This window comes from Aspergillus homomorphus (genome assembly GCF_003184865.1).
Source record: "Aspergillus homomorphus CBS 101889 unplaced genomic scaffold BO97scaffold_37, whole genome shotgun sequence".
Classification (NCBI taxonomy): Eukaryota; Fungi; Ascomycota; class Eurotiomycetes; order Eurotiales; family Aspergillaceae; genus Aspergillus; species Aspergillus homomorphus.
The window spans coordinates 123,593-148,901 of record NW_020291923.1 but is presented as its reverse complement, the minus strand read 5'-3'; the positions used below and the strand labels follow the sequence as shown (position 1 = coordinate 148,901).

General features: G+C 54.4%; 11 protein-coding genes across 11 annotated transcripts; 4 read left to right on the top strand and 7 right to left on the bottom strand.

Annotated features, from left to right (window-relative positions):
• The first annotated feature begins 568 nt into the window (after positions 1-568).
• BO97DRAFT_479955 (CBS and PB1 domain protein) lies at positions 569-3,597 on the top strand. The gene is made up of 4 exons (XM_025700721.1): positions 569-1,072; positions 1,269-2,142; positions 2,201-2,295; positions 2,346-3,597. The coding sequence occupies exons 1-4, from the start codon at positions 863-865 to the stop codon at positions 3,153-3,155; spliced, it is 1,989 nt and encodes a 662-aa protein (XP_025548668.1). The 5' UTR covers positions 569-862; the 3' UTR covers positions 3,156-3,597.
• A 342-nt stretch (positions 3,598-3,939) lies between these two features.
• Positions 3,940-7,897, top strand: BO97DRAFT_445412 (nuclear import receptor PSE1). The gene is made up of 6 exons (XM_025698548.1): positions 3,940-4,322; positions 4,453-4,675; positions 4,733-4,908; positions 4,969-5,400; positions 5,459-7,524; positions 7,578-7,897. The coding sequence occupies exons 1-6, from the start codon at positions 4,140-4,142 to the stop codon at positions 7,783-7,785; spliced, it is 3,288 nt and encodes a 1,095-aa protein (XP_025548667.1). The 5' UTR covers positions 3,940-4,139; the 3' UTR covers positions 7,786-7,897.
• Positions 7,898-8,072: 175 nt separating this feature from the next.
• On the bottom strand, positions 8,073-9,915 carry BO97DRAFT_396187 (iron-containing alcohol dehydrogenase). Its single transcript, XM_025694073.1, has 3 exons — positions 9,525-9,915; positions 8,811-9,323; positions 8,073-8,696 (listed from the first exon to the last, which is right to left on the bottom strand). Exons 1-3 carry the CDS (start codon positions 9,867-9,869, stop codon positions 8,289-8,291), a joined length of 1,266 nt encoding a protein of 421 aa, XP_025548666.1. The 5' UTR covers positions 9,870-9,915; the 3' UTR covers positions 8,073-8,288.
• A 192-nt stretch (positions 9,916-10,107) lies between these two features.
• On the bottom strand, positions 10,108-12,195 carry BO97DRAFT_472372 (uncharacterized protein). The gene is made up of 8 exons (XM_025700125.1): positions 11,747-12,195; positions 11,586-11,667; positions 11,495-11,519; positions 11,166-11,444; positions 10,934-11,103; positions 10,672-10,885; positions 10,436-10,621; positions 10,108-10,385 (listed from the first exon to the last, which is right to left on the bottom strand). The coding sequence occupies exons 1-8, from the start codon at positions 11,964-11,966 to the stop codon at positions 10,230-10,232; spliced, it is 1,332 nt and encodes a 443-aa protein (XP_025548665.1). The 5' UTR covers positions 11,967-12,195; the 3' UTR covers positions 10,108-10,229.
• Positions 12,196-12,389: 194 nt separating this feature from the next.
• rpp1 (ribosomal protein P1) lies at positions 12,390-13,813 on the top strand. Its single transcript, XM_025695684.1, has 4 exons — positions 12,390-12,583; positions 12,918-12,995; positions 13,141-13,273; positions 13,348-13,813. The coding sequence occupies exons 1-4, from the start codon at positions 12,515-12,517 to the stop codon at positions 13,392-13,394; spliced, it is 327 nt and encodes a 108-aa protein (XP_025548664.1). The 5' UTR covers positions 12,390-12,514; the 3' UTR covers positions 13,395-13,813.
• A 333-nt stretch (positions 13,814-14,146) lies between these two features.
• Positions 14,147-15,361, bottom strand: BO97DRAFT_351568 (PQ-loop repeat-containing protein; the record flags this gene model as incomplete). The annotated part of the gene is made up of 5 exons (XM_025691984.1): positions 14,147-14,290; positions 14,344-14,402; positions 14,463-14,512; positions 14,596-15,215; positions 15,275-15,361. The coding sequence occupies 5 exons, from the start codon at positions 15,359-15,361 to the stop codon at positions 14,147-14,149; spliced, it is 960 nt and encodes a 319-aa protein (XP_025548663.1).
• A 505-nt stretch (positions 15,362-15,866) lies between these two features.
• BO97DRAFT_407667 (transcriptional repressor TCF25 family protein) lies at positions 15,867-17,553 on the bottom strand. The gene has a single exon (XM_025695683.1). It carries the CDS (start codon positions 17,460-17,462, stop codon positions 15,939-15,941), a length of 1,524 nt encoding a protein of 507 aa, XP_025548662.1. The 5' UTR covers positions 17,463-17,553; the 3' UTR covers positions 15,867-15,938.
• Positions 17,554-18,558: 1,005 nt separating this feature from the next.
• Positions 18,559-20,570, bottom strand: BO97DRAFT_407666 (alpha-1,2-mannosyltransferase ALG11). The gene is made up of 3 exons (XM_025695682.1): positions 20,150-20,570; positions 19,967-20,102; positions 18,559-19,919 (listed from the first exon to the last, which is right to left on the bottom strand). Exons 1-3 carry the CDS (start codon positions 20,485-20,487, stop codon positions 18,732-18,734), a joined length of 1,662 nt encoding a protein of 553 aa, XP_025548661.1. The 5' UTR covers positions 20,488-20,570; the 3' UTR covers positions 18,559-18,731.
• A 175-nt stretch (positions 20,571-20,745) lies between these two features.
• On the top strand, positions 20,746-22,032 carry BO97DRAFT_165468 (putative mitochondrial export translocase Oxa2). The gene has a single exon (XM_025690258.1). The coding sequence runs from the start codon at positions 20,900-20,902 to the stop codon at positions 21,947-21,949; it is 1,050 nt and encodes a 349-aa protein (XP_025548660.1). The 5' UTR covers positions 20,746-20,899; the 3' UTR covers positions 21,950-22,032.
• BO97DRAFT_165467 (uncharacterized protein) lies at positions 22,033-22,597 on the bottom strand. Its single transcript, XM_025690257.1, has one exon. It carries the CDS (start codon positions 22,423-22,425, stop codon positions 22,117-22,119), a length of 309 nt encoding a protein of 102 aa, XP_025548659.1. The 5' UTR covers positions 22,426-22,597; the 3' UTR covers positions 22,033-22,116.
• ptcF (type 2C protein phosphatase ptcF) lies at positions 22,492-24,887 on the bottom strand. Its single transcript, XM_025692943.1, has 3 exons — positions 24,003-24,887; positions 22,943-23,953; positions 22,492-22,881 (listed from the first exon to the last, which is right to left on the bottom strand). Exons 1-3 carry the CDS (start codon positions 24,698-24,700, stop codon positions 22,770-22,772), a joined length of 1,821 nt encoding a protein of 606 aa, XP_025548658.1. The 5' UTR covers positions 24,701-24,887; the 3' UTR covers positions 22,492-22,769.
• Between the last annotated feature and the right edge of the window lie 422 nt (positions 24,888-25,309).

Below are 25,309 nucleotides of genomic sequence, written 5' to 3'. Positions count from 1 at the left end.
GGGAGCCCTATGCCCTTAAGCGAGGCGGGTCACGGGATTGATGCTTCCTGGGAGGGGTGCCTTGAGGCCTGAGGTGATCAAGGGTGGCTGATGTGGCTGATGTGGCTGGTGTGGGGCAGGCAGATTGTCTGGATACCTCAGGCCCAACTCTGCGGCAACCCTCCTCATGTGACTATCATGTGACTCAATCGGAGAAGGATTCGGGCGGGTGTGGCCTGACCGCCTTTGAGAGATCCGGGAGTCAAGTTGGGTGATCAGTTCACGTGTCTTGGGCTGATGAGCTCAGGTTCCAACTCGATCCTTGAGTGACGTTCGATTTTATCCCCTTAAGAGGTCTAGTGGCATTGATCGATCCATCGTTACGGTACACTAATACAGTATTTTGTTTACTCCTGCGGATCTTGATGGTGGCATGCGTGGCCAAAGGGTGGGTTCGATGGGTTGTTCTGTATGTATCGAAGTGGTCCCATCGTCTTCAATCTTTTCTCCTGAAACTGTCAATAACAAGTAAATAGTCTGGTCGGACTAGAACTAAGTTAGGAAACCTCCTTCTTCGTCCCCAATTCCTCTCTTTCCTTTTCCCCCTCCCTCCCTCCCTCCCCTGGTTTGTGCCCGTATCTTTCTCGTGGATTAACTTCATTCCCGAATTGTCTCTCTCATTTTCACTCCTCTCTCGTCCTTGCGTGGTTTTGTCTCTCCTCCCTCTTGACCGAAAAGACTAGAACTTACCCTCTCTATCTCCATCTCCCTAAAGGTCCCGGTTGTTTGTCTTCAATCTGTTAGTCTCCGCTTCTCTTTTCGAACCGGTTCGTCCAAACACAGACCGACTTTAAGTCAGCTCCGCCAGTCACCGACCGGGGACATGTCATCCACACCCACTTTTAAGGGAACCGTCAACCACAAAACGGTCGGCAGAGGCAGGCTGCCCGACTTTGATAGTCACATTCCTCGCCCTCGTCCGGACACTTCCTCCACCGTACACACCCCGCAAACCGCGTCCAGCGATATTGGAAGCAACACCATGAGTGCCGCCAGCAGTCGACAACGTCAAAACCAGTCCAAGCGCGATGAGGTATGCTTGAACTCTCGGTTGATTCCTTCTTTAAAGGAATTTTTCTCTTTCGCCGCTCCGGTGATTACAGGCGACATTGGTTGAAGGTCAAGGCTATTCTACAGAGACGCGAGTGTGTGAAAGCCAAAGGAAAACTCGGCCAGCGGTCCGTCGCAGTGCAGACTCAATTCTAACTGACAATTCTTAATCAATACAGGCGATTCGGCGTAAATTGGAGGCCGACCTCAACAAGAAGCGCCAACACACCACCAGAGCAAACCGCTCTCGCAAAGCTCCCCCAGGCACCGTTCTTGCCTTGAAACCCAGCCAGGCTCTGCAGATCAAGCCCAACACTACCATTGCTGAGGCCGCCCAGTTGATGGCTGCCAAGAGAGAAGACTGCGTGCTGGTTACCGATGACGATGACCGCATATCTGGTATTTTCACCGCGAAGGATCTCGCTTTCCGTGTGGTCGGAGCAGGCCACAAGGCGCGTGAAGTCACGGTGGCCGAAATCATGACCAAGAACCCTCTTTGCGCCAGGACCGACACAAGCGCCACCGATGCCCTCGATCTGATGGTGCGCAAAGGCTTCCGCCATTTGCCCGTTATGGATGAGAACCAGGACATCTCTGGTGTGCTCGATATCACGAAATGTTTTTATGATGCGATGGAGAAATTAGAGCGTGCCTACAGCTCTTCGCGCAAACTCTACGATGCCTTGGAAGGTGTCCAGACTGAGCTCGGCTCCAGCCAGCCCCAGCAGATCATTCAGTACGTCGAAGCCTTGCGACATAAGATGTCCGGCCCGACTCTTGAATCCGTCCTAGACGGTATGCCTCCGACCACCGTCTCCGTCCGCACGACTGTTAAGGAGGCGGCTGCTTTGATGAAGGAGCACCACACCACCGCCCTTCTTGTACAAGACCAGGGCTCCATCACCGGTATCTTCACGAGCAAGGATATTGTGCTGCGTGTCATTGCCCCGGGCCTTGACCCCGCCACTTGCAGCGTTGTTCGCGTCATGACTCCCCACCCCGATTTCGCCCCCAGTGACATGACTATCCAAGCTGCGCTTCGAAAAATGCACGGTTAGTTACCCTTGCTGAGGTCATAGTGAAAGACAACGCTGACAATGGAGGCCTTTAGACGGACACTACTTGAACCTGCCTGTTATGAACGATGCGGGAGAGATTGTGGGCATGGTGGACGTGCTCAAGCTGACATATGCTACTCTGGAACAGGTCAGTATCAGTCTAGGATTCTGACTGAACCAATCTAACCCGCCAATTAGATCAATACCATGTCATCGCAAGATGACGAGGGTCCCGCATGGAACAAGTTCTGGCTGTCGATGGACCACGAGTCGGACTCAATGGTCTCAGGAAGCCAGCAGCCCGCTCAGCGGTCAGTAATCAGCCCCGAGTCTCCCAAGGCTAGTTATGACGCCCGAGACAGCGTTCTCCCCAATGAATCCGCCTCTCACCACGGTGGGGACGAGCACTCGGAGTATGCGGAACCACACCATGCTGAACACATCTCTTTCCCCTTCAAATTCAAGGCTCCTAGCGGGCGTGTGCACCGTGTCAATGTGCTTCCAGCGGCTGGCGTCGCTGAGCTGGTGGCTCAAGTATCAGCCAAGTTGGGTCCCGAGGTGGAGGCGGTGGGTGGTGCTCCTACCAGCGAGGATGGAAAGCTCAGCAACACTGGCTATGCCCTCAGCTATATGGACAACGAAGGCGACACAGTTTCGATCACCACGGATCAAGATCTGTCCGATGCCGTGAGTCTCGCACGTCTATCGCGTCGAGAAAAGGTCGATCTGTTTGTGCACGATCCTAACCAGCCGCCAATCCCTGCTACGCTGGATCCTCATCCTGCTCCGGCCCGTCCTGTCGAAGAAAAGAGCGTGATTTCTGAGGAGCGATCCGAGGAGGAGTCACTAGTAGCCAAGCCCCCTCGGGCTCAGTCGTTCCCTGCGCATCACGCTGAGGAGCAGCTCATTGCCGGCGTCCCCAACGAGCTGCTGCTGCCCGGAGCGATTGTGACCTTGGCGGCGGTCATTGCGGGTGTGTTCATCCTAGGCCGGGCTACCTCCCGGTGAGTCTCCGAAGTCCTGGTCGCGAACGAAGATAGCAAGTCATCTGTAATTATGTCTCTTTACCTTTCTGACCGTCTAATGTTTGTCCCGGCCCATCTCGTATCCGTGTAACTCTAACGGCGATTGTTTTGGTGTTCTCTTTTCCTGTGGTTTTTCATCTCTTATATGGAGGCAGTGCTCAGTGCGATGGTGCCTTGTTCAAATAGCGCTATGCTGGAAGACAGTGCATAGATTAGATTCTCTTGGCTTATGTTCATCGGAAAGATCTTTAGCTTGGGGGAACCTGCACTATTGAGGCGAAGCAAGACGAGGTAAAGCTTGATTGCTGTCTGAGGAATGTGAATGCAGCTAGAGTAGTTTTGCGCTGATCTACCGAATGCTGAGCAATGGGCAAAATGGGGAAACCAGGCTTTGTCCGGACTGGGACTAGCTCAATCAATGGCTGCTGTATTGAATGTTGTTTTCTCATTTCATTCTTTACCACACCTTTGGTGGTTGAACTGTCCATCGGCATACAGAACCAATACCGTTCCTCCTCCCCTCCTCCTACTCCTCCTCCTCCTCTGAATCTCTCTAAGAGTTTCTTCCCCTTTCAACTTTCCCCCTCCGTCTCTTTCTCTTCCTCTCTTCTTCCCCTCCTCTTCTGTTCGCCTGCCGTTTCCTGAATCGGCTGCGATGCTGAGTTGCGCTTTTCTTTTCTAAATCTCCAGAATTGGTATTTACTCCACGATCTTGGGCTGAAATTGGCTACCGACCGCCTTCCCTCCACTCGACCTGTCACGAACTTTTTTTTCGCTCCCCCCCCCCCCCCCACCACCAACAACAATTTCCTGAAGGGCCTAACAAAACAGCCTCCTTCCTTCCACTTAAACCCACCCCCCACCGACACTACACCCCGGGTTCTACCGCTGAACCCGCGTTCTTTTATACTCCAATCTAAGCGGTTTCGGCGGGTTAGCTGTCTAGATTGAGCCCAGTCCCTTCAAAATGTCATTGCTCGCTCCCGAGGTCCACTCGGCCCTTTCTCAGCTGTTGCGCGCTCTGTCCACCCCCGATAATGCTGTCCGTACCCAGGCGGAAGAGCAGTTGAACAATGATTGGATCCAGAACCGCCCCGATGTCCTGTTGATGGGCCTGGCAGAGCAGATTCAGGGTGCGGAGGATGTCTTGGTAGGTGCTGCTGCGATTTCCGGAACAAAGAGATTTGGTCGGGATGCATGAACTATTTTGATTCTCCCAACTCTTGTATCCAGCCATGCGGTCTATGGAGATTAGATGCTCATTCTTCGCCTTTCTATAGACACGTTCTTTCTCCGCTGTCCTGTTCAGAAGAATGGCGACCAAGACCCGCAAAGACCCCATTAGCGGCGAGGCCAAGGAGCTTTTCTCGACCCTTACCGGAGAACAGAGATTGATCATCCGACAAAAGCTGGTGACTTGCTTGACGAGCGAGTCTGTCACCGACGTCCGCAAGAAGATTGGAGATGCCGTGGCTGAGATTGCCAGACAATACACCGATAACGGTATGCACCATGTGTTAAGACGGATAGCATTGTTTACATGCTGACGACGGTCTGTAGGGGACCAATGGCCCGAGTTGCTGGGAGTCCTTTTCCAAGCCAGCCAGTCTCCCGAGGCTGGTCTGCGTGAGGCCGCCTTCCGCATCTTCTCCACCACCCCCGGAATCATTGAGAAGTCTCACGAGGACGCCGTTGTTGGTGTCTTCAGCAAGGGCTTCAAGGATGACGTTGTTTCCGTATGGCTTCTTTTTCCCTTTCGTGTATCATCTGGGGCGACTACTGACCGCAGGATTTAGGTGCGCATTGCGGCCATGGAGGCCTTCGCTTCGTTCTTCCGCTCCATTTCCAAGAAGTCGCAACCCAAGTTCTTCCCGCTCATGCCCGATCTGCTCAACATCCTACCCCCGCTCAAGGAGTCGTCTGAGAGCGACGAGCTCTCCTCGGCCTTCTTGGCGCTCATCGAGCTGGCCGAGATTTGCCCCAAAATGTTCAAGACCATGTTCAATAACCTGGTCACGTTCAGTATCAGTGTGATCGCCGATAAGGATCTCAGCGATCAAGTCCGTCAGAATGCCCTGGAACTGATGGCTACCTTTGCCGACTATGCTCCCTCGATGTGCAAGAAGAACTCCGAATTCGCGCAGCAAATGGTCACTCAGTGTCTGAGCTTGATGACTGACATTGGTATCGATGACGACGATGCTGAGGAGTGGAACGCTTCTGAGGATGTGAGTAGACTCGGACGCTTCTTAGTTACCGTTGTGGTTCAGCACTAACTATCATCAGCTCGATCTGGAAGAAAGCGACCTCAACCACGTTGCCGGTGAACAGTGCATGGACCGATTGGCCAACAAGCTCGGAGGTCAGGTCATCTTGCCCGCCACCTTTGCCTGGATCCCTCGTATGATGTCTTCTTCTGCTTGGCGCGATCGCCATGCGGCGCTCATGGCCATTTCTGCCATCTCGGAAGGCTGCCGCGACTTGATGGTGGGTGAACTTGATCAGGTTCTGCAGTTGGTTGTTCCCGCTCTTCAGGATCCCCACCCGCGCGTGCGGTATGCTGGCTGCAACGCTCTGGGTCAGATGAGCACGGATTTTGCTGGCACCATGCAAGAGAAGTACCATGCCGTGGTGCTTAACAACATCATTCCTGTACTGAAGAGTACTGAGCCCCGCGTTCAGGCTCACGCTGCTGCGGCCCTGGTGAACTTCTGTGAGGAGGCGGAGAGAAAGGTCCTTGAGCCTTACTTGGCTGGACTTCTTGGCCACCTCCTTCAGCTACTGCGCAGCCCCAAGCGCTACGTGCAGGAGCAGGCTCTGTCCACCATTGCTACCATCGCTGACTCTGCTGAGAACGCTTTCGATCAGTACTACGATACCCTGATGCCATTGCTGTTTAATGTTCTGAAGGAGGAGCAGTCCAAGGAGTACCGCCTGCTCCGTGCCAAGGCCATGGAGTGTGCCACCCTCATCGCTTTGGCTGTCGGCAAAGAGAAGATGGGCCAGGATGCCCTGAACCTGGTACAGCTGCTGGGCAACATTCAGGCGAACATTGTTGATGCAGATGATCCTCAGTCACAATACCTGCTTCACTGCTGGGGCCGCATGTGCCGGGTGTTGGGCCAGGACTTTGTTCCTTATCTCCCCGGTGTGATGCCTCCTTTGCTGGCTGTTGCGGCCGCTAAGGCTGACATCCAGCTGCTTGATGACGAAGATCAGATTGATCAGGTTGATCAAGACGAGGGCTGGGAGCTGGTGCCTCTGAAGGGCAAGATCATCGGCATCAAGACCAGTGCATTGGAGGACAAGAACACTGCTATCGAGCTGATCACCATCTACGCTCAAATTCTGGAGGCCGCCTTCGAACCCTACGTATTGGAGACGATGGAGAAGATTGCAGTTCCGGGACTTGCATTCTTCTTCCACGACCCTGTGCGGGTGTCTTCGGCTAAGCTCATTCCTCAGCTTCTGAATTCCTACAAGAAGGCTCACGGAGAACATTCTGCTGGTTTCGCCGGCATCTGGAACAAGGTTGCTGAGAAGATTATCGAGGTCTTGAGCGCTGAGCCCACCGTGGACACGCTGGCTGAGATGTATCAGTGCTTCTACGAGTCGGTGGAGGTTGTTGGCCAGAACTGCCTCACCCAGGATCACATGCAGGCGTTCATCACTTCGTCCAAGTCGACGCTAGAGGACTATCAGGTCCGTGTCAAGGCACGCCTCGAAGACCGCGCCGACGCTGACGACGGCGAAGACGATAACCTGGACTACGAGTACGCCGTCGAGGACGACCAGAACCTGCTCAGTGATATGAACAAGGCATTCCATACCATCTTCAAGAACCAGGGCACGACATTCCTGCCTGCTTGGGAACAACTCATGCCGTTCTACGATGCGTTCATTACCAGCCAAGATCCGACCCAGCGCCAATGGGCTCTGTGCATCATGGATGATGTCTTGGAATTTTGCGGCCCTGAGTCTTGGAAATACAAGGATCACATCATGCAACCGCTGGCGGCCGGTCTGCAGGATGCCAACGCGGCCAACCGACAGGCTGCGGCGTATGGTGTGGGTGTCGCGGCGCAGAAGGGCGGAGCTGCCTGGAGCGACTTTGTGGCGGCCTGCATCCCTAGCCTGCTGCAGGTGACGCAGATCAACCAGGCACGCACAGAAGAGCATGTGTTCGCGACGGAAAATGCATCGGCCAGTATCGCCAAGATTCTGCACTACAACTCGAGCAAGGTGCAGAACGCCCAGGAGGTTGTGGCGACTTGGTTGACCACTCTGCCGATCACCTTCGATGAGGAGGCTGCCCCTTATGCCTATTCCTTCCTTGCGCAGCTCATTGACCAGTAAGTTTCACTTCTTCGACCAGTCCATTGACTTCGAGGCTAATGAATTGCAGACAAAATCCGGCAGTGCTCTCGAGTGCTGACAAGGTATTCGGATACATTGTGCAGGCGTTGGAGGCGGAGACTCTGCAGGGCCAGACGGCCGGCCGGGTGGCCAACTCGGCGAAGCAGTTGGTGGCCGCGACGGGTCTGAATGCGGATCAAATCCTGGCGGGTGTCAATCCGGACAACCAGGCGGCGATTCGCAGCTATTTCAACTGATTTCTTTTTCGATATCATTATGAGCTGATGTTAGGGATATGGAAATGATGGGTTTTTGTTTCTTTGTGTACAGCGATACAGGTGCTTGATGCTTTGCGTAGGTAAGAAGGAGCTACGTATAATTGAGCTAGAGATTTATTGTTAAGTTGTGCTCGGGCGTATTGGATTAATAGTAATGGTCAATGAGATTTTGAAGTGGCTTACCTCCGGATCTACTTGGCTCTATTATGTAAATTGTGTTGATGCACCGGTAAGTCCTCACAATATATATACAGCTCCGAATATCTCCCAATCTTAGCCACGGTAATTGTCTAGTCCTCCTTTATCCTCCCTTTACCTTGATAAAGAATCATCTTCAAGATGTCCAGCCTCGAAAGATCAAATGGCCAAAGTGGGAAGACAAGATCCCAATTAAACCCATGGCTAATCGTACCCATATACATCTACCCAGACCGAAAGCCCCCGCCTCCCCACACTCATCTCCGTCTATATATATTCCTGATCTACCCCACAACCATCTCCAAAATCTCCAAGACCTGGCTCTTCTCAGTCAAGGGCACCGGATTGGTCTGGCACCACCGATCGTGCAGACTATTCTCCGCCAGTCTGTCAAGGTGTTGCCTGCCGATGCCGACCTCTGCAAGGGAGCGGGGCATGCCCAACTCCCTGATGACCGCATCAAGGACATCGCCCAGATCCAGCTGCTCGAGATCTTTCCCGGCATGGTGCCGCCGCACCACCTCGACGACCTCGTCCCGCTTACCGAGGAAGTGCTTTAGTTTCTCCTGCCGCTCGCGATTCGGCCCCGCCCCCGCCCCCGCCTCCGCTTTCTCGTGCGCGGCATTGTACTTGCAGACGGCGGGCAGCAAGATACACGAGGTTTCACCGTGGGGAACGCCGAGGGGACCCAGCTGTTTGAATGAAGGGGATAAGGTTAGTTACATATTAAGATGTTTTGTCTCCCTGACTGCGATCTTCTGATTGAAGGAAGGAACAGGGAAGGATCAGGGTTAATAACCACGCACCTGATGGCTAATCCCATGACTAGCGCCCAGCTGCACGCTCCCCTGCTCAGCCGTGACAGCAGCCATGGCATCGACCGAGCCCAGCTGACATTCGAGCCGCGCATCCTCGTCGGCGGGGTCGCAGTGCGTGCGGAGCAGGCCCGGGACCAGCAGGCCCAGCGCATGCAGCGACAGCTGGTCGGTTTCGGAGGTGGTGCCCTGCGCCGCGCAGTAGGTCTCGACGCAGTGGTCCACGGCGCGCACGCCCGTCGACAGCCACGTGCGTGCCGGCGTCGTCGTCGTCAGCGCCGGGTCGAGGATCACCAGCCCCGGGCCCCGCGTCGGGTACCCGAAGATGTGTTTTCGGTGCGTGCTGTCGTCCGTTGCGCCGGCGAAGGAGCTGTATTCGCCTGCTGAGAGGGTCGTCGGGATCGAGATAATCGGGATGGATGGCGGGTGGAGGTCGGTGGATTGGTTCGGACCCGTGGAGAGGGTGGAGAGGGCTTGTGGGGTTGTTGCGTTGTTTGCTAGGGCCTTTGGTTTTGCGTGTGTCGGGTCAGTGGTTTGTTGGATGGTGATGGGATGAGGACGAATGGGGGAGGGGATGGTGTTGATGGTGTCTACGACGGTACGGCTGATGGCTTCGGATTGTTTTGTTGTATATTTTATCTTTCTCTTGCGCTCTTGCTACCGTGGTATCGCGGGAAGGAGTTGATACAAGAAATGAAGACTCACCAAAGCAACGACTTTGGCTGCATCTGTCAGACTGCCTCCGCCCAGTGTAATCAAGCAATCGGCTTCGGCTTCGCGCGCGGCATTCGCGGCCTCCAGTACCTCGGACCAGAGCGTGTGGCTCTGCATGCCAATGCGTTTGCCGACGACTTGCTTCTCTCCGATCGCTTCGACGAGTCGGTCCAGTGCGTCGGTGTTGCGCGCCAGGGATGCGGAGCAGATGATGTAGACTCGCGAGGCGTGGAAAAGGTCGTCAACATGGTGGGCGGCTGCGGCGGGGAAGGGAATGCCGTAGGCGAGAAGAGGGCGCGGGCGGTCGACGAAGGCCGGACGAACGGTTTCGGTCATGTCTGCGTGGTGCTAGTGAGTTTATTATTGAGGATTTAAATTTGAATATGAAGGCGAAGTGTTGACAAGTGGAAGGAGTATGGGAAAGGGAAGTAAGCATGGAGGAAGTATAAATGAAGCATGTGGGATGTGGGGCTGCTTATCCGGGCAGGGGCGGGGCGGAGCGGAAATGATGTAATGTTGCTTGCTGTTGTCCTCAATACCGGAAGTTGAAGTTGAAGTGATTGTAGAAGTAGAAGTAGTAGTCTCACAGGTTAACTAACTCAAGCTGATCATTAGTACGCCCAAACACCCCCCGAACTCAAAAGTCCACCATCCGGTCTTTCTCTTTCAGCCATTAGTACAAATATCAATAACTTCTCATGCGGTCTTCTCCTCATCGGTCACCGCTGCCCGCAACTCCCACACTATATCATAGCATTCCGCCAACAACGCATTCACACTGCCCTGTCCTTCCGGAATATCGGTTCCCACGTAGAATTTGCCGTCTACCCGCATGTTGTCAATCGAGTTCAACTGACACAACAGTTAGTCTGTTTCGGCTCAGCTGTATCGGGGAGACACACCTTCATGCTGTATGGGTAGAGCTCGCGCGAGTTGGAGACTCCGCCGGACTCCTGGACCTCCAACAAGCATCTGCGCAGAGTCTGTAGCTGATTGTGCACTGGCAGCAAAGCCTCGGAAACTGGTTCAGACGAGATCAAGAGCGAATAAATGTATCCGTAGCTTCGCCGGATCAGATAGAGCAGAGTCTGCCGCCACCAGTCAGCACATGCCACACCTTCCTCTCAATCACACTTACCCTTTGCGCATGTACATCCGCCACATTACCCTCATTATCAACAAAGTTTCCATTGACCCGCGCTTCGTCAATGCGATCGAGTTTCCGCTGGTAGCCGAAGAGATCTGTTTCGCGAAGGGACCATGCTTGGGTGACAGAAAGACGATCCAGCTGGGTTTTGATATCAATCAACCGGTCGTACTGCTCCTTGAAGCGCTCATCGATCTTGCCTTCCCTGGTATAGAGTCAGCGAGTAATCCCCGACCGCAGTCTTTTAACATACCGCTCCAAGACAATCTCCGTCCAGATCCAGCACCGTTCCAGTAGTGTCTTGGTTGCGTCCTGAGCTCCAGACAGGGGTGTGCCGTCCGCATCGACAAACTGTCCGTCCTTCATGCTTGCTTGAATTTTCTTCAGCTGCTCACGCAGGTTGTTAACCTCCGACGCCGAGAACTAGTTCGCTGATCAGCGGGTCTTGCTACCCAAGAGGAAGTCCAATCAGACAGAAACCCTACCTTTGAACGAGTATTGACGGCAGAGGTTGACCGCAGAACCGATACGAGCGTCTCATGGATTGACGCCAGTCCCGGACTGAGTTTAGCAAGACCGCCCTGCAGCTTCTCCAGCTGCAATTGGCACTTCTCCAGGCGGCTTTCCAATAGCGTAATCAGAGCCGGCGAGTAGGCATCGCGACAGCGATCGAGAGTCTCGTTCATGTTGGCGAGTGTCTTGGTGATGGAGCCCAGATCTTTCGCGCTGTAGAAGCCCGCTTCTTCCAGGTGGTCGAGGAGTCGCTAGGAGGCGGTTAGACTGGTCGGCCGGAACGAACCGGTGCACCACGTACCTGAACAGTGGTCGCAAGGGAGTATCTGTAGATGACGGGAGAGTTAGATAAGTACGGACAAGAGCGGTCGATCAAGCAATCGGGTACATACAGCGCGGGGGCCTCATTATTTCTTCCCACCGTCAAGAACAGCAACGAGATCAACTGGAAACAATCGTCCAGGACATAATCCACTAGGTCGGAGGCAGAAGAAAAAGGTCAGCGACACAATCTCACGGCAAATCTTCATGCCCAGGCCCACTCAGTGCTAACGTCGGTTATGTGCCAGCCGGCGGTCTTGTTCCTTCCGCACGGCATTGAGCTGCTCCACCTCGGCGATCACCTCTTCGTACATCGGGAGCACGTCGCGGGATTTGATGTAGGTTGATTTGTCTTGCTTGAGGAGAAGAAGCGCATCGCGTGTGCGCAGGAGGCGCTCGAGAATAGGTTGCTCCTTGGGGTCGAGCGGAGCGGGGACGGCGGGGGAGTCCATGATGAGAGGGTGTAGATAAAAGGTGGGGGGTGGAGGAGGGAGATGAGAGAGAGAGGGAGGTGAGGTGTGGAGAGGAGGGGTAAAGGAAGGTAGTCGTGATAATGAGTGTTGAGAGCAGATCTCAAGGCTGTGGGAGAATGCGACGAGATAGTAAAAGAGCCAGCAGCCTTGGCCTAGGCAAGTTCCGAATTGAGTGGAAATGACGAGGCAGCATCAGATGATGAAGGGGAATAGTTAGGTAGAGAGACAGTACTCATGTAGTAGATTAGATGATGATGGCATCGCCGAGCGGCATTTCCCCATCGGGGCTAGCGTAGAGTCACGGGCGAGGAGAGGTGACGCTAAACCCAAGACGGAGCAGCCCTAAGCGAGGGCTTTGACGCGGCGGAAACACACAACTTCCGTAGTGGGCGAAGCGTTAGTCACTCACCGTCCGACTCCCCTTCTCGACCAGGCCAGTTACAAAAAAGTCCTTCGTCCTTTTTTCCTCTTTCCTATTCCCCATCCCTCTCGAGACTCCAGTCCAGTCCAACCTCTCGTCGACCATCATGTCTACCTCTGAGCTCGCTTGCTCCTACGCGGCCCTCATCCTCGCCGATGATGGCGTCGAGGTCACCGTACGTATCCCATGTGCTTGATTGTGAAATTTGACTTTATAAATCATTTGTCTCTCTGGAGGATTTCCCCCCTTGGTCGCATCGGAAGTGGTGCTAGGATATGATAAGCAACATGAATGAAGAACAGGGTCGCCAGCAGGAGGAGGAGGAGGAGGAGGAGGAGGAATAAGCGATGGATTTCGATAAATGGATGGGAAACCTTGTGCCAAACACCAAATGCGACAAGATCTGCGATGGACTTTGGGGGGAAACAAAGCTGGATTTCTCGCGTTTCGCACAGTTTCTAGGGGACATAGAACAATCAAGCTGACTAGGATTTTCATCTGCAATACAGGCCGACAAGCTCCAGACCCTCATCAACGCCGCCAAGGTTCCCGAGGTTGAGCCCATCTGGACTTCCATCTTCGCCAAGGTAAATACCTAATTGATCCGTGCATTCCCATTACCATTATCGCCTCTTTCTCTCTCGACGCTCGCAAATCTTTCGACGCTCCCGCAACGAATTCGATCTATCTATTCTCAAATCAGACACTCACCACTGGCTTTTTTCCCCATAGGCTCTCGAGGGCAAGGACATCAAGGAGCTCCTGACCAACGTTGGCTCCGGTGGCCCCGCCGCTGCCGCCCCCGCTGCTGCTGCCGGTGGCGCTGCTGCCCCCGCCGAGGCTGTTGAGGAGAAGAAGGAGGAGGGTACGTTTTCACCACCACAACCACGATCCCGGTCCCTCGAAGAAACAGACAGATGGCTAACGCATTCCCTACAGAGAAGGAGGAGTCCGACGACGACATGGGCTTCGGTCTTTTCGACTAAGCGTCCTAAATCCTACGATTGGATCTGGATTCCCCATAATTTCCTTTTTGCTTCCTCGTTTCCTTTCTATCTCCTTCTCGCCCCCTCGCATATCTTGTACCTAACAATACTCGACCTCACGAAGATCAAAATGGGAAAATTAAAAGAACGAATTAAACGGACAATGGATATCCGATGGGACTGGGCGCTCCGGCTTGCATGATGGGCTCCAACGTGACAGAGGTACTGGACCGGATGACGCTAGGATTCCGGGCCCGTGGGATATAGTCGAGGCTGTACGGAGCGATGAAGGGGATCTCCCTTGTCTGCAGTCAATCCGTACTTGTTTTGATGTCTTATGTCGTGTTATGCTTGTTGCTAGCTATGTTTCGAGCTTAGGTGCCCAGCTCTCATGCAATGTCTGTCATGCGACCATGAGCAAAACCTTCGTCCCCGGATTCTTTTGTAGATTGTAGATGATAAGTCTGGAAACCACGAGCACTAGAATATCATGCATGTGATGGTCCACTCACTCCGCTGATAATGGTCATAAGTCACAGAAGGTCTTCAAAGAATTAGACAGAATATATAACCCAACAAGCAAGAAAATGAAAGCACGAACTTTTCCATGGAAGCGTCAACCGCCCAGCGCGATACCCGCCAACCCTTATCTACTAATAAAGCACGACATCCCCCGCCAGCCAGCTAAAACATGAGACAACGCTAAACCACCCGCCATTTTAGCCAAACAACACAAAAACTAAATCAGGCCATTATACTGTACTCTCCGAGCTTTGAACAGCATAGAGCCGGAATTGGATGAATATCGTCACATCCTCGATCATGGTGCCCAAGGAGCCAATCAGCCATGGGACGTTGGTGATTATATAGTTCCTTTCCGTCGAGTGGCACAGAATCTGGAATTGCAAAGAGTCAGTCAAGTCAAAGAATAGCGTTAGACAGAGCTTACCCCGGCGCCATATGTCAGGTTTCCCATGAGAGAAAGGATGAAAAAGAGAAGCGAGAGTCCTGCATGAGGTGTCAGCGAGTCGGACTGAGCCTCCGGCGGTTACACATGATGACACATACCCTCGCACGACTTTTCGCTGTAGTTCTTATAAATCTGCGGTAAGCGCGCGCTGCTGTATTGTTAGCATTACCCCAACCTTTATAAACAGGCCATCACCCAACCAAAAAAAAAGCACAAATGCATGAAACTCACCCCAGATAGCAGAGCGCGCTGATATATCCCAGCACCATTGCGCCCGGTGCCATATCTACTCCGCCATTGACCTCCTTGGGAGCCGGCTTCCACACGCCCGTCTGCCAAGCAATAGTCCAACCGGCCATCCCAATAACACAAATAGCCAGCACGCTGCTGAAGTTCTTCACCCACGCCTTGCGACCGACGTCATTCTCCTCCACGATCTTCGCGAGCGTATCTTCCGGCCCGGTGGAGACATTCCCATAACCACTGTGGTGGCCATCGCCCTGGACATAGCCCTCCGCCCGGCGCGCAGCCGGACGATGGTGCTCAACTGCGTCGCTAAACCGCCGACCCAGCAAGGGTGTGATCGTGTCGGGGGTTTCGACGGATGAGCGTCTACGGCGATGGCGCGCCGCGGCTCGGCGCGAGTTGCGGGCTTTATAGTACAGACATTGGCTGATGAGGACACCATCTGCGATACAGAAGTAGACGGCAATGGCGACAATGACGGGGACCAGGCCAGCCCAGGCGCCGCCGATCAGGTTGGTGATGTCACCGACGAACCAGACGAAGAGGAAGAGGAGGGAGATCGCTTCGGCGTTGCCGTTGCGGTAATTTTCGATGAGTTGAGGGACCTGTACATTTCTCATCAGCCTGGATTTTCTGCGACACATCCTGCAGGTGCAGGGCATACCAGGAGGAAGATCCAGCAGGTGAGCGAGATCGAGCCAAGCAGCCCGGACGCTGCTTCGCGCGAGGTTAATGACACGAAGTCGACCATGGAGACGATGCTGTCGCTTGACAACGGCGTCGCCATGTCGAGGGCTTGTGGATGTGGTGAAAAAGGAGAGGGGGTGTTTCTGATCAATGGCAAGCAATTAATCCGTGACGGTGAGACAGAGAGATAAGACCCGTTCTCGGCGGAAATGCGGTGATAGCGGCTACGGTAGGATTCCCTGGCGGTCAGAGCGCATGAAGTGCAAGGGCGAAAGTGAAACCACACAGTCAGAGTTTTCACTGCGGTGATCGAGGAGGTGGGAAGCGCGATGGTGGTGGAAAGAGAGTGTGCAGGACAAAGCGAAAGAAGCTGCTAAATTAGTCCGACTGAGTTCTCATTGATTGACTCACGGGATCAATGACGGATTTCGAGAAGAGCTGGTGGAGCCTGACTAAGCCGGGCTTTGCAGACATCATCGTCGGCGATTTCAAGGTTCCTTCCCTCGGCTTCTATCTTAGCTTCAAGGTTACTAGCGAGTAAGACCAATTGCTGCCCAATTTCACGACGTCCTGATCACTACTCTTCTATTTCATACTCATCTTTCTAGCGCACATAACGATAAGGTAACCTCAGTGGGGTATCAAATATCCTCCTCTTCATCGTATCGAAGCAGCTGCAATTCATCCTCCAGCATGGCAACCGCCAGCTCGCCCATAGCCTCGCGGATAGGCCCTCTTAACAATGATTCCTGTTCCGACTCCGGCTGCACGGAGTCTAACGCATCTACATACTCGGTCAAAGGAGAGTAGTCGACGACATCTCCCCAGTTTCCTCGATCCACCCCGTATTGTTGGAGGAATGCCTGAAGCGCGTGCATACCGTCGCTCAACAGCCATTGCTCCAGAAGCAGTGGCTGGTCGGCACTCGGATGTGCCTGTGCATTATTTGTCTCCCCTCCGTGAGCTGATATGTCATCGGCCTCAATCACCTCGTCGCCATCACGTTGGAATGCAGGGAATTGATTTACGTTGTTGTTCAGCTGATCCAGAAGATCCCGAAGCCATTGAGGGCGCCCCCCACCTGGGGGAACTGGGGCTACCCACGGCGGAGTGGGATCAGACTGCTGGCGATGAGCCTCCGATCCTTGCGGAGGAAGAGGGTCTGACGACGAGATGCGTCCAGAAATGAAACGTCCCGGAAGGAAAGTCGTGACCTTCGGAATATCGGAAATAACGACGTGGCGCGCAATGTCAAGAGTAATCTCTGGCGGTTCGACAGGCTCCTCTTCTTCCGGCAACGTGTCCGCCACCTCCACGATCAGGGAGACAGCTTCCGGAGTATTCCAAAGATCCTTTGCTCGAGAGATGTAGAGTTCAGTAAGCAATTCGTGGGAAGTTGTAGGAGGCATCTTGCCCCAGATACGCTTGGGCATAGGCTGGATGTCTAATTCCTGCGCGAGCTTGCAGAACACCCACGGGTAGCGGGACATGGCCCGGCGAAGCTGCTCGCGGCAATCCTTGGGTTTGTTCAGTCGCAGATATGCCAGGGCGAGCGAACATTGGATGTTAGGCAGAGTCTCCCAACCCTTGCTCAGCCGAGTCTGGGTGCACAGATCGACAAAGTGAGAGTACTCTCGACCTCGAAGCGCCAGGTGGTCGATCAACAAGCGTATGCAGTACGGATCGCTCTCATTAAGACCCAGAAGCAACTTCGCCCACTCGTATGCCGTCCGCCACGTTCCCTTCATACCCAAATTGGCAATATACCGCCAACCGACAAGCCAGAGTTCCCGGTTCGCCTCGTGCACGAAGTCCAGCTTCGCCTGGCCTTGCTTCAGCAGGTTGCCAAACGAGGAATGAGCCGACCGCCCGATATTGAAGAGCGCTCGCTCAAGCAGGTCCGCGGAGACGGCGTGATCACCCTGGTGCTTGGCAATCTCCGACACCTGGAGGAGAGTGGAGATATGGTAGGGGTTGTACTGCAGAAGATGAATCATACGCTGGGGGTCCATCGACTCCACGCATAGCTCAAACTGCCTCTGCACATCCGTGTACGCCGCATTATGGAGGATCTTGTAGACCGTATTGCCGTCCGGGCGCTTCTCGACCAGTTCCATGCCCAGACCTCCGCTGGGTGCCCGGGGCCATTCATCCCTGCCCTGCATAAGGACATTCCGCCGCAAGGTCACGCCAGCCAGACTCTGACCCCGGCTCGCCGGACTGTACCGCCCCGTCAAAGCCTGCCCCAAATCCAACGTCTCCGGCCCGCGGTCCCTCCTGCGCCCACCTGCCCCGCCGGTATCCTGATCAAAATTCTCCAGGACCACATTCCCAAACAGCTTCCGCATCTCGTTCGTCGCATTGAGGTTCCGCGGCTCGATCCCGAGCAAATCTTCCGGCGTTTTCGCAAAGGACGCATCGCGGCCCGGGCCTGCGCCAGCCCCGGCCGGGTGTTTCGGGTCAACAGCTAGTGCCTTGAGCGCGCGATCAATCTCATCTTCTCCTGCCTTACTCACGGCAGACTTCTCTGGTTTGGCGGCGGCGGCGGCGGTCGCGGTCGCCTTCTTCTTCTTGTTCTTGTTTTTCTTCTTGTTCTTCTTACTCGAGTTCGTGATCTTCACGGGAGTAGACGCTTCTCTTTCGTCCTTCTCCTCCTCTTCCTGTTCTTCTTCCTCAGCCTCTTGCGCGGGCTGAGTCACCGGCTCGGACCCCTCATCTTCGTTCGCGGATTGTTCGTCTTCCTCGTCTTGATCGTCGTCGCCATCTCCAAAGGAGTTGAGAAGATCGAAAGCATTTAGTTTCGGTTTGGATGGCCGTGAGACAAGCTCATCTTCACTCGAGCCGTCGTTCTCTTGCTCGGCTTGGAGTTGCTGTTCGCGCTGCTTCTGCAGCTTGCGGATGGCGCGTGAGGACATTCGAGTGGGAAAGGTGAGGCGGTGTTGGTAGGGGATGTAGCGATAAGTCTTTCAGCTGATGAGTAAGGAGCCTCATGTATAACAATAATGAAGAGAATTGAAACGGGTTGTTAATTAACAGAGGAGGGGTTTTGCAGAGAAGCAGAGGAGAGAGAAAAGAATCTCTGCATGGGTTATTCCGCGGGGAATGACGACACGGCCGAGAGGGGCTTAGCGGCGGATCTTGTATGCTGCCGATTACAATAAACTCCACTGCAGCTCCAGGCTTACATCAACAATGCCCTAGTTCATTATAGCTACTTGTGCAGGCATGTGGTAGATTTACCTTGTATTCGGGTTTTTGAATTGGGACAAGTCGATTCAAGGTATGCGTATAGAGCAGACCTTATTTGGACTAAGTACAGTGTGTAGTACAGAAAATACATACCACTCCACTCACTAAACTGCCCAGTAGCAGAGCACGCGCCACCCTTCCCATACAGGAAAAAGTGATTCCAACAATGGAGTATCTACCGTCTTTCATCCTGACTTGCCCTTCAAGTTTACCAGCTTCTCGACCTCTCCAATCCATTTCAACGAGAACTCCTCCTCCGTGAACCGTAGCGCAGACTTGCGCGCCCTCAGCCGCATTGCAACCTTTTCCTCTTCCGGAAGAGCCAAGGCAGCCTCAAATGCAGCGGCGAACTCGTCCTCCGTACTGGCGCGAAAACCCGTTGCACCGTCGCCAAGATCGACGACAATATCCTCACGGGGACCGCCGGAGTCATGGACAACACTGATCAAACCGGCAGCCTGGTACTCGACAACGCAAATGCCAAAGTGCTCGTTCCACATAGTGTTGACTCCAATAGAGGCAGATGCCAGATGCTCGAGAATGGTGGGCCAGCTCGCGTCACAGAGGAATGTCGTATTGTCACGGATGCGCAGCTCGTGGGCGAGTAAGCGGAGATTGTAAATGTGAGTTTCGTCTGGAGACGAGTGGCGGACGGATCCTATGAGAATGAGTTTAGGCTCTTTCCCGTGTTCAGAAGAAGCATTGTTGCGATGATTTTGGAGGAATTGGGCAAAAGAGCGCAGCAGTAAAGGGTGGTTCTTTTCCGGACGGAACTGGGCGATGCAAAGAATGACGGGTTCCCGGGACTTTTCCCTTCCGGCGTCGACCTGGATACTGGATTCGAGTTCAGATACAGCAGTGGGCGGGAAGATGACAGTTGGCTCCTCATGAATATTGCTCTTCCGAGAAGGGCCCCAGAGGCTGCGAACGTGGGCAGATGTCCAAGAGGAGTTGCACATGACGACGTCAACGTGGCCGCCGACCCAGCCGTATAGCTTAGCGAAGAGGATCCAATACTTGCGCTTAACCTGACCCTTGAGACCCTTGCCAGCGCCGGCGTTGATGCCTTGTAAGCCAGTCTGGTCGTCCAGGGAGCTAAGCATGTCGGTGGAGATAGTGGGGTAGTGAACGTAAGCGCCAGTTGGGACGGAGGGAAAGAGCAGCTTGCTGAAGGCCAAGGTGAAGGCGTAGCCCATAGTGTCAACGAAGACATCCGGAACAAGAAGGCTGAAAGCATCGTAGGCGACAACTAGAGAGCCCAGAGACTGGCCCAGCAAAGTCATGTAGGGATATATGCTGCTGACCACATATTTGCGGGTGGTAAGGTAAAGCAGCACGACAGTGGGAGCATGTAGGTGAATATTGAATCGATTCTGAGACGTAAGATACCATCCATACCGTAGATAGAAGCCAAACTTACAGCTACCCGTTCCAGCATAGCCGCCTTGTTGACCTCGTGGTCGCCGGTGTAGATAGCGCAGATAGCCTTAGGCCAGCGCTTTTGGGTCGCTCTCACAGCCTCCCAGAGAACACGTTCGCCCCCGCCACCGGCGTTGCTGCATGACATTAGCTTGTTATAGGCGCCTGAAGGGAAAGCTCTTACCAGAACGGGTGGAAGAACCCGATGATGCCATCCCAATCATCGTTGGTGTTGTTGCCAGCTATTCCGGAACTGGTACTGGACGAGGTATCGACCCTCTCCCAGTCCTCATCTTCCGTCTGATTTGCTATTGCTTTGGCGGGCTTCTTCCTCGCGAACTCCTCTTCATCGGCGCGGACGCGCGAGACGATGTACTCGCGACGAGACCTCGTCCTCTTCTGCACGGCCCATCCCACAGCGCGGAGCACCAGGCGGAGAGCGGCCAGGGGGAGCTGGGGCAGGAGGACGCAGGTGGCGAGGAGGGTGAGAAGGGTCAGAAAGGACTTTAGTATGAGCAGCATCATGGTTCAGTGAGGGACATGGTAGAAGTCAAAAGGGTTGAGAGAGATAATTGACAGCGTGGAGAATACGTAAATAGCACAAGTGGATTGATTGATGGGTGGGTGGATCTCGAGCCAGTTCCCGCCGGCTGACGAGTCACAGGATCGATAAGATAGTTGGCTGGTCGGTCTTATCAGCACGTGATATGCATCTAGATCACGTGTATCGTTTATTTTGCAGCCAGTGTCCGGCCATTACTATTTTCTAGATCCAGACTGCTCTTATTCCCTCTAGCATTGAACTGTACAGTACTATCCATATTTCCCCCCCCTTTAATTCAACCTCTTTCTTGTACATAACCCTATTTGAAACCCCGGAAACGACACATTAATATACACAATTGACCCAATTGACCCTCAAATCACCGCCACTATGCTTCAACCCCTCCGTCTAGCCCGCGCGACCGGGAAAGCGACAAAATCACCACCCAGACTCCAATCCCGATCGTTCCACTCCACAAAACCCAACCCCTTCTTCGCCGAAGTCATGAGCAGCTCATCCTGGTTCTTCCACGGCATTCACGACATCTCGGGTCTCCCCTGGGCCTACTCGATCCCGCTGACCGCCCTCCTCGTCCGCACCGTCATTCCCCTACCTCTCCAGATGTATACCAAACTCCAAGCCTACCGCGAACGGTCCACGGTGCCCCTTCTCGCCGCATGGGGCCACCTGTACCGCAGGCGCGCGCAGAAGCTCCAACAAGTCGCCCGGCACGGGGCCGGAAAGCCGTCGTCCGACAGGCACGGGCCGCTCAATCTGAAGGCGATCGCCGCCGACGTGGACCGCGAACGGCGCGCCATGCGACGGCGGCTGGGGATCGTGCGCTATTGGCAAGCGCTGCCGTTCCTGCAGCTGCCCATCTGGCTCTCGTTCATGGAGACCATCCGCATGATGGCGGGGAGGGACACCGGCCCGATCCAGTGGGTGCTCTCGCTGGCCGGCGTCGAGCTCGACCCGGCCAGCCGCGTCCCCGTCGAGCCGGCCCTCGCGACCGAGGGCGCCCTCTGGTTCCCCGATCTGCTAGCCGGCGATCCCACGGGCGCGCTGCCGGCGCTGCTCGCCGCGTCCATCCTTCTGAACATCCACCGCGGGTGGAAGGCGACGCCGCTGAGCGAGATGGCGGAGCTGCCGGTCCCCGCCTTGGCGAAGAAGCTGTCCATCCGCGGGCTGCGCTTCTTCGTCCAGCTGCTGGCGCTGAACGTGGGCCTCGCCTCGTATGCCGCTGAGATCCCCGTGGCGTTGCTGCTGTACTGGATCTCGAGCAGCAGTGTCGCGACGCTGCAGAATTGGGCTCTCGATAGGGTCCTGGACGCGAGGAAGAAGAACGACCCGGAGCATTGGAAGCAGGTGTATCTGCTTTTTGAATCCCCGGCAGCGAGGCAGGCGAAGAAAGCGCAGAAGGAGGCTGATGTCGTAAGGTGAACGGACGGGGGCTTCGGTTGGTTTTGGAATCGGACAGTCCATATCATCTGGTACCTCATCCCTGCACAAAAGAGTTGTGGGTGATTTGGTTTCGCGTGCGCACATCTCACCCAGCATGGAGTTGCTTCGCAGCTCCAAATCGACATGGGGTCCGGCCGCTACAAGCTTCAAGTAAGCAAGTGGGCCGAAATGATTTGGTCGCTTTGAGAGCAACTCGACCACACGGAAGAAAGGGAGACTCGCTTCCTCTTTCGAGGGGCTGATTGTCCCCTCTTGGCCGGGTCTATCTCATCTCGCCTTGCCAAATACGAAGTCCACAGTACAAGCGCTGTAAATATAGTATCTGAAGCAGCAAAACTCGCGTGGATTCCCGGGGTTGTGACAGACAGACCAGCCAACAGAAGGACTAGGATCCTTGAGTCATCCTGTGGGCCATGCACCATACTACCCAGAGGTTTTCCATGAATCCAAGTCATACGCACATTGTGAAAGCGGTTCTTAGCTCTTCATGGCATACCATATCATCTATAACATGCTAGCTAGTCTTCATGCGATTGATTGCATATGAGCTGAAACAGCTTCGTCATCCCAGGCCCGCGGGACGTAATGCCACATAAATTCTGCTATGCAGATCCAACTCACTAGAATAGAAACCTTGTAAAATCCAGGGCAACAAGAACCGGATTGAGTAGAAAGAAACAGGGGCAGAGGATGGAGGAAGAGCCGAGGTCTATCCGATCTTTCTGGAACAATGATTTTGGAAGGGAGAAAGAGCACCTTGGAACCTCAGAACGAGATGCCGTGATGGTGGCTGCTTAATCTACAGTTTTGCCTTAGGAGGCTCCTCGGACGCGCTAGCCTCCTGGTTGACGGTGATAGTTCGAGAGTCAGGGCCCTCGCCGAAGAAAATAACCTCGACGGTGACGTCGTCACTGCCATTGCAAATGTTAGCACAATGACACGCCATATACACACTTAACATGAGGTACATACCGGTAACGCCGAGAATAGGGGCTTGGAAGCGTCAACAGGGCGCAAACCATATCCTTATCCTTGCCGCCCATAGCATTACGCACAAGATGAGTTGCCGCGTTGTTATCTTCTACGGTGAATCGACTGGCCGCACCAGAAATATCATACTGCTGCTGGCGGATAGGGCGGCGCTGGCCTTCCGTGCCAGTCTCAGCGACCGCCTCGACGGGGAGCTGTTTGTTTTCGAATCCAAACCAGCTGCGCAGCCAAGTCTTGCCGCTACCAGACTTCTGCTGCTGTTGTTCAACCCACTCTCCCACCAAACCAACAACTTCCTCATTGCTTAGCATCTCCCAGAGACCGTCCGTGGCGAGGACGAGGAAGTCACCCCGGCTGGGCTCGATCTTGGTGGTAGTAATCACAGGCTCTGCGGTGACATACGGAGGGGTCCTTAGCATGGGGTGGGGCGTGCGGCCGAAGAATTGCCGCTTGATCTTCTCCTGAGTCTCCCTGCTCCACTTGTAAAAAGCATCGCCAAAGGATCGGCTGGGTTCCAGCTGGCCGAGGATTCGTCCATTGCGTACAACATTGGTCTCTCCCGGATGCTCCGCACGAAGGCGCTCCATCTCCGACGGAGTGCCGCCGGTTTGATCTTCGGAAAGCGCTGTCGCAGACCACTTTCCATTCGGGCCCCGACGGCCCAGAACAGCGCGCGAGTCACCGGCGACAGCAACCTTCAAGTCCTTAGACTGAGAGTCGTAAAAAGCCAGTAGCGCACAAGAACCAGAAAGAGCCGGAGCCAGCAGTTCGGCCGCGACACGGCGTGAGTTGGACTTCAACACCTTATCGACACTGTTGTATACGATATCATTGTCCAGTCGGACGAAGCCCTGTTTGATGGCAGCGTCCACCGCTTCAGACGAAGGAGTAAGCACCGAGGGATCCGCAGCTGCGGCTTTATAGGTGGAGTTCAGCTCCCGAGCAACATATGAGATGAGCACGTTACGCAGCTTGGCGGAGGTCGTCCAGCCACTGCAGGACATCGTTAGCATTTGCCAAATCAGCGTAACGGGGAACTCACGAGTGGCCATCGAACACGCCCCAGAACATCCAATCACTGTTGGCCTGGCCCTCTTGAGCTGCTGCCACGGAGGACGGCACCTCAACAACTTTCTCGGCGTGATCATCCTCGATAGGGGAGTTGCTGGGCACCTGAACAATATCATAGCGAACCACACCCTGGCCGCGATTCACAAGATATGACTCCTCGTTCTTCCGGAGTTTCTGGGTTGCCTGCTCCGGTGTCAACATTTCGAGAACTCGGCGATCGGAATCGTCCGTGTGCTTGGAGAGAGGCTGTTCTCCCGATAGCTCGGCGGTATAGAACTGGTCGTTGTCCACCAGAAGGGCACGGCGGGTGGTTTCCGCGCGGTCTTCGGCGTGGACGCCCGCAGTGGAGACGGAGCCGATCGGTGAGGCGGATGTTGTTACGTTCCAGGCTGCTGACGGCTGGGCACCGCTGTTGCCTTGGTAAGCATACCAGGCCCCTGAAGCAACGACCGTGGAGATCACCGCGAGCGAGAAATTTCGAAGATGCATCGATGACTGTAATGTGGCGGGGAGGAAAGGGGGATATCTGCCCGCGGAGAAGGAGGGCGGACGGAGACTGAGATTAGGACTGCTGGAGAAGGACACCGCGCACGGTTTCCTACCGGCAGCTTTCCATCCTGCTGGCACGCGACGGGCAGTACGGAGAGCGTGTAGAGCCGCACGACGCATTTGACTGATAGGTAAAGCGAGAGAACTATGGGCAGGGAGTTTCTGGACTTTCTCTCGGTTTTTGGGGGGGAAATGTAGAAGGAAGCGAGAATTGGAGATTCAATACTGGGAGGAGGCAAGAACGCGGAGAAAGACAGCAGAAAGAAGGCGGGCGAGAGATTGCGTCATGTGATACCGCTCTCGTTATCAATCAGTACCCAGCCATTACCCCATTACAGCAAGCAATAGTTCGGCTGCAATCATTCGCAAGGGAAGTTAGGTCTAGAGATGAAAGAAGATCAAATTTAAGCATGCAGAAGAAGAAAAGGGATATCCCAAAAACTCAAGCATGCCCCTCCACACAAAGGCCATCTTGATATCTCGCACACAACACTAACTGGTGCAATTCCCATGGGTATGAAAAAATCGACAAAATCCTTCGTGATCACATGAGAAAATAAAGACCCCGGTCCAAACTGAGAGTCAACGGGGTCGGGAGACCGAAAAAAAAAATAACCAATGATGAACCAAGATTTGAAAAAGAATGAAGAAAAGCCCATCGGCGATCACCACTAGCCCGTCCGTCTATATAGGAGCAACACGGAAGGCAGGCCGCCTTGTCGATCTCAA

What these genes read in the sequence shown, in the direction of transcription:
- rpp1 (XM_025695684.1), top strand. Translation starts at nt 12,515, where the DNA reads ATGTCTACCTCTGAGCTCGCTTGCTCCTACGCGGCCCTCATCCTCGCC. An exon ending in ATGATGGCGTCGAGGTCACC is followed by an intron (nt 12,584 to 12,917) that starts GTACGTATCCCA and finishes TCTGCAATACAG; the next exon opens with GCCGACAAGCTCCAGACCCT. An exon ending in TGAGGAGAAGAAGGAGGAGG is followed by an intron (nt 13,274 to 13,347) that starts GTACGTTTTCAC and finishes CATTCCCTACAG; the next exon opens with AGAAGGAGGAGTCCGACGAC.
- BO97DRAFT_445412 (XM_025698548.1), top strand. Translation starts at nt 4,140, where the DNA reads ATGTCATTGCTCGCTCCCGAGGTCCACTCGGCCCTTTCTCAGCTGTTG. An exon ending in AGGGTGCGGAGGATGTCTTG is followed by an intron (nt 4,323 to 4,452) that starts GTAGGTGCTGCT and finishes GCCTTTCTATAG; the next exon opens with ACACGTTCTTTCTCCGCTGT. An exon ending in CTTGCGCAGCTCATTGACCA is followed by an intron (nt 7,525 to 7,577) that starts GTAAGTTTCACT and finishes AATGAATTGCAG; the next exon opens with ACAAAATCCGGCAGTGCTCT.
- BO97DRAFT_165468 (XM_025690258.1), top strand. Translation starts at nt 20,900, where the DNA reads ATGCTTCAACCCCTCCGTCTAGCCCGCGCGACCGGGAAAGCGACAAAA.
- BO97DRAFT_165467 (XM_025690257.1), bottom strand. Translation starts at nt 22,425, where the DNA reads ATGACTTGGATTCATGGAAAACCTCTGGGTAGTATGGTGCATGGCCCA.
- BO97DRAFT_407666 (XM_025695682.1), bottom strand. Translation starts at nt 20,487, where the DNA reads ATGCTGCTCATACTAAAGTCCTTTCTGACCCTTCTCACCCTCCTCGCC. An exon ending in GGGTTCTTCCACCCGTTCTG is followed by an intron (nt 20,103 to 20,149) that starts GTAAGAGCTTTC and finishes AATGTCATGCAG; the next exon opens with CAACGCCGGTGGCGGGGGCG. An exon ending in CTATGCTGGAACGGGTAGCT is followed by an intron (nt 19,920 to 19,966) that starts GTAAGTTTGGCT and finishes CTTACGTCTCAG; the next exon opens with AATCGATTCAATATTCACCT.
- BO97DRAFT_407667 (XM_025695683.1), bottom strand. Translation starts at nt 17,462, where the DNA reads ATGCAGGGCAGGGATGAATGGCCCCGGGCACCCAGCGGAGGTCTGGGC.
- BO97DRAFT_472372 (XM_025700125.1), bottom strand. Translation starts at nt 11,966, where the DNA reads ATGGACTCCCCCGCCGTCCCCGCTCCGCTCGACCCCAAGGAGCAACCT. An exon ending in CCGTCAATACTCGTTCAAAG is followed by an intron (nt 11,104 to 11,165) that starts GTAGGGTTTCTG and finishes TCAGCGAACTAG; the next exon opens with TTCTCGGCGTCGGAGGTTAA. An exon ending in ACGGAGATTGTCTTGGAGCG is followed by an intron (nt 10,886 to 10,933) that starts GTATGTTAAAAG and finishes ACTCTATACCAG; the next exon opens with GGAAGGCAAGATCGATGAGC.
- BO97DRAFT_479955 (XM_025700721.1), top strand. Translation starts at nt 863, where the DNA reads ATGTCATCCACACCCACTTTTAAGGGAACCGTCAACCACAAAACGGTC. An exon ending in TGCGCTTCGAAAAATGCACG is followed by an intron (nt 2,143 to 2,200) that starts GTTAGTTACCCT and finishes GGAGGCCTTTAG; the next exon opens with ACGGACACTACTTGAACCTG. An exon ending in CATATGCTACTCTGGAACAG is followed by an intron (nt 2,296 to 2,345) that starts GTCAGTATCAGT and finishes CCCGCCAATTAG; the next exon opens with ATCAATACCATGTCATCGCA.
- BO97DRAFT_396187 (XM_025694073.1), bottom strand. Translation starts at nt 9,869, where the DNA reads ATGACCGAAACCGTTCGTCCGGCCTTCGTCGACCGCCCGCGCCCTCTT. An exon ending in CAGCCAAAGTCGTTGCTTTG is followed by an intron (nt 9,324 to 9,524) that starts GTGAGTCTTCAT and finishes GCAAAACCAAAG; the next exon opens with GCCCTAGCAAACAACGCAAC. An exon ending in GTCATGGGATTAGCCATCAG is followed by an intron (nt 8,697 to 8,810) that starts GTGCGTGGTTAT and finishes TCATTCAAACAG; the next exon opens with CTGGGTCCCCTCGGCGTTCC.
- ptcF (XM_025692943.1), bottom strand. Translation starts at nt 24,700, where the DNA reads ATGCGTCGTGCGGCTCTACACGCTCTCCGTACTGCCCGTCGCGTGCCA. An exon ending in GGCGTGTTCGATGGCCACTC is followed by an intron (nt 23,954 to 24,002) that starts GTGAGTTCCCCG and finishes GATGTCCTGCAG; the next exon opens with TGGCTGGACGACCTCCGCCA. An exon ending in CCCTATTCTCGGCGTTACCG is followed by an intron (nt 22,882 to 22,942) that starts GTATGTACCTCA and finishes TTGCAATGGCAG; the next exon opens with TGACGACGTCACCGTCGAGG.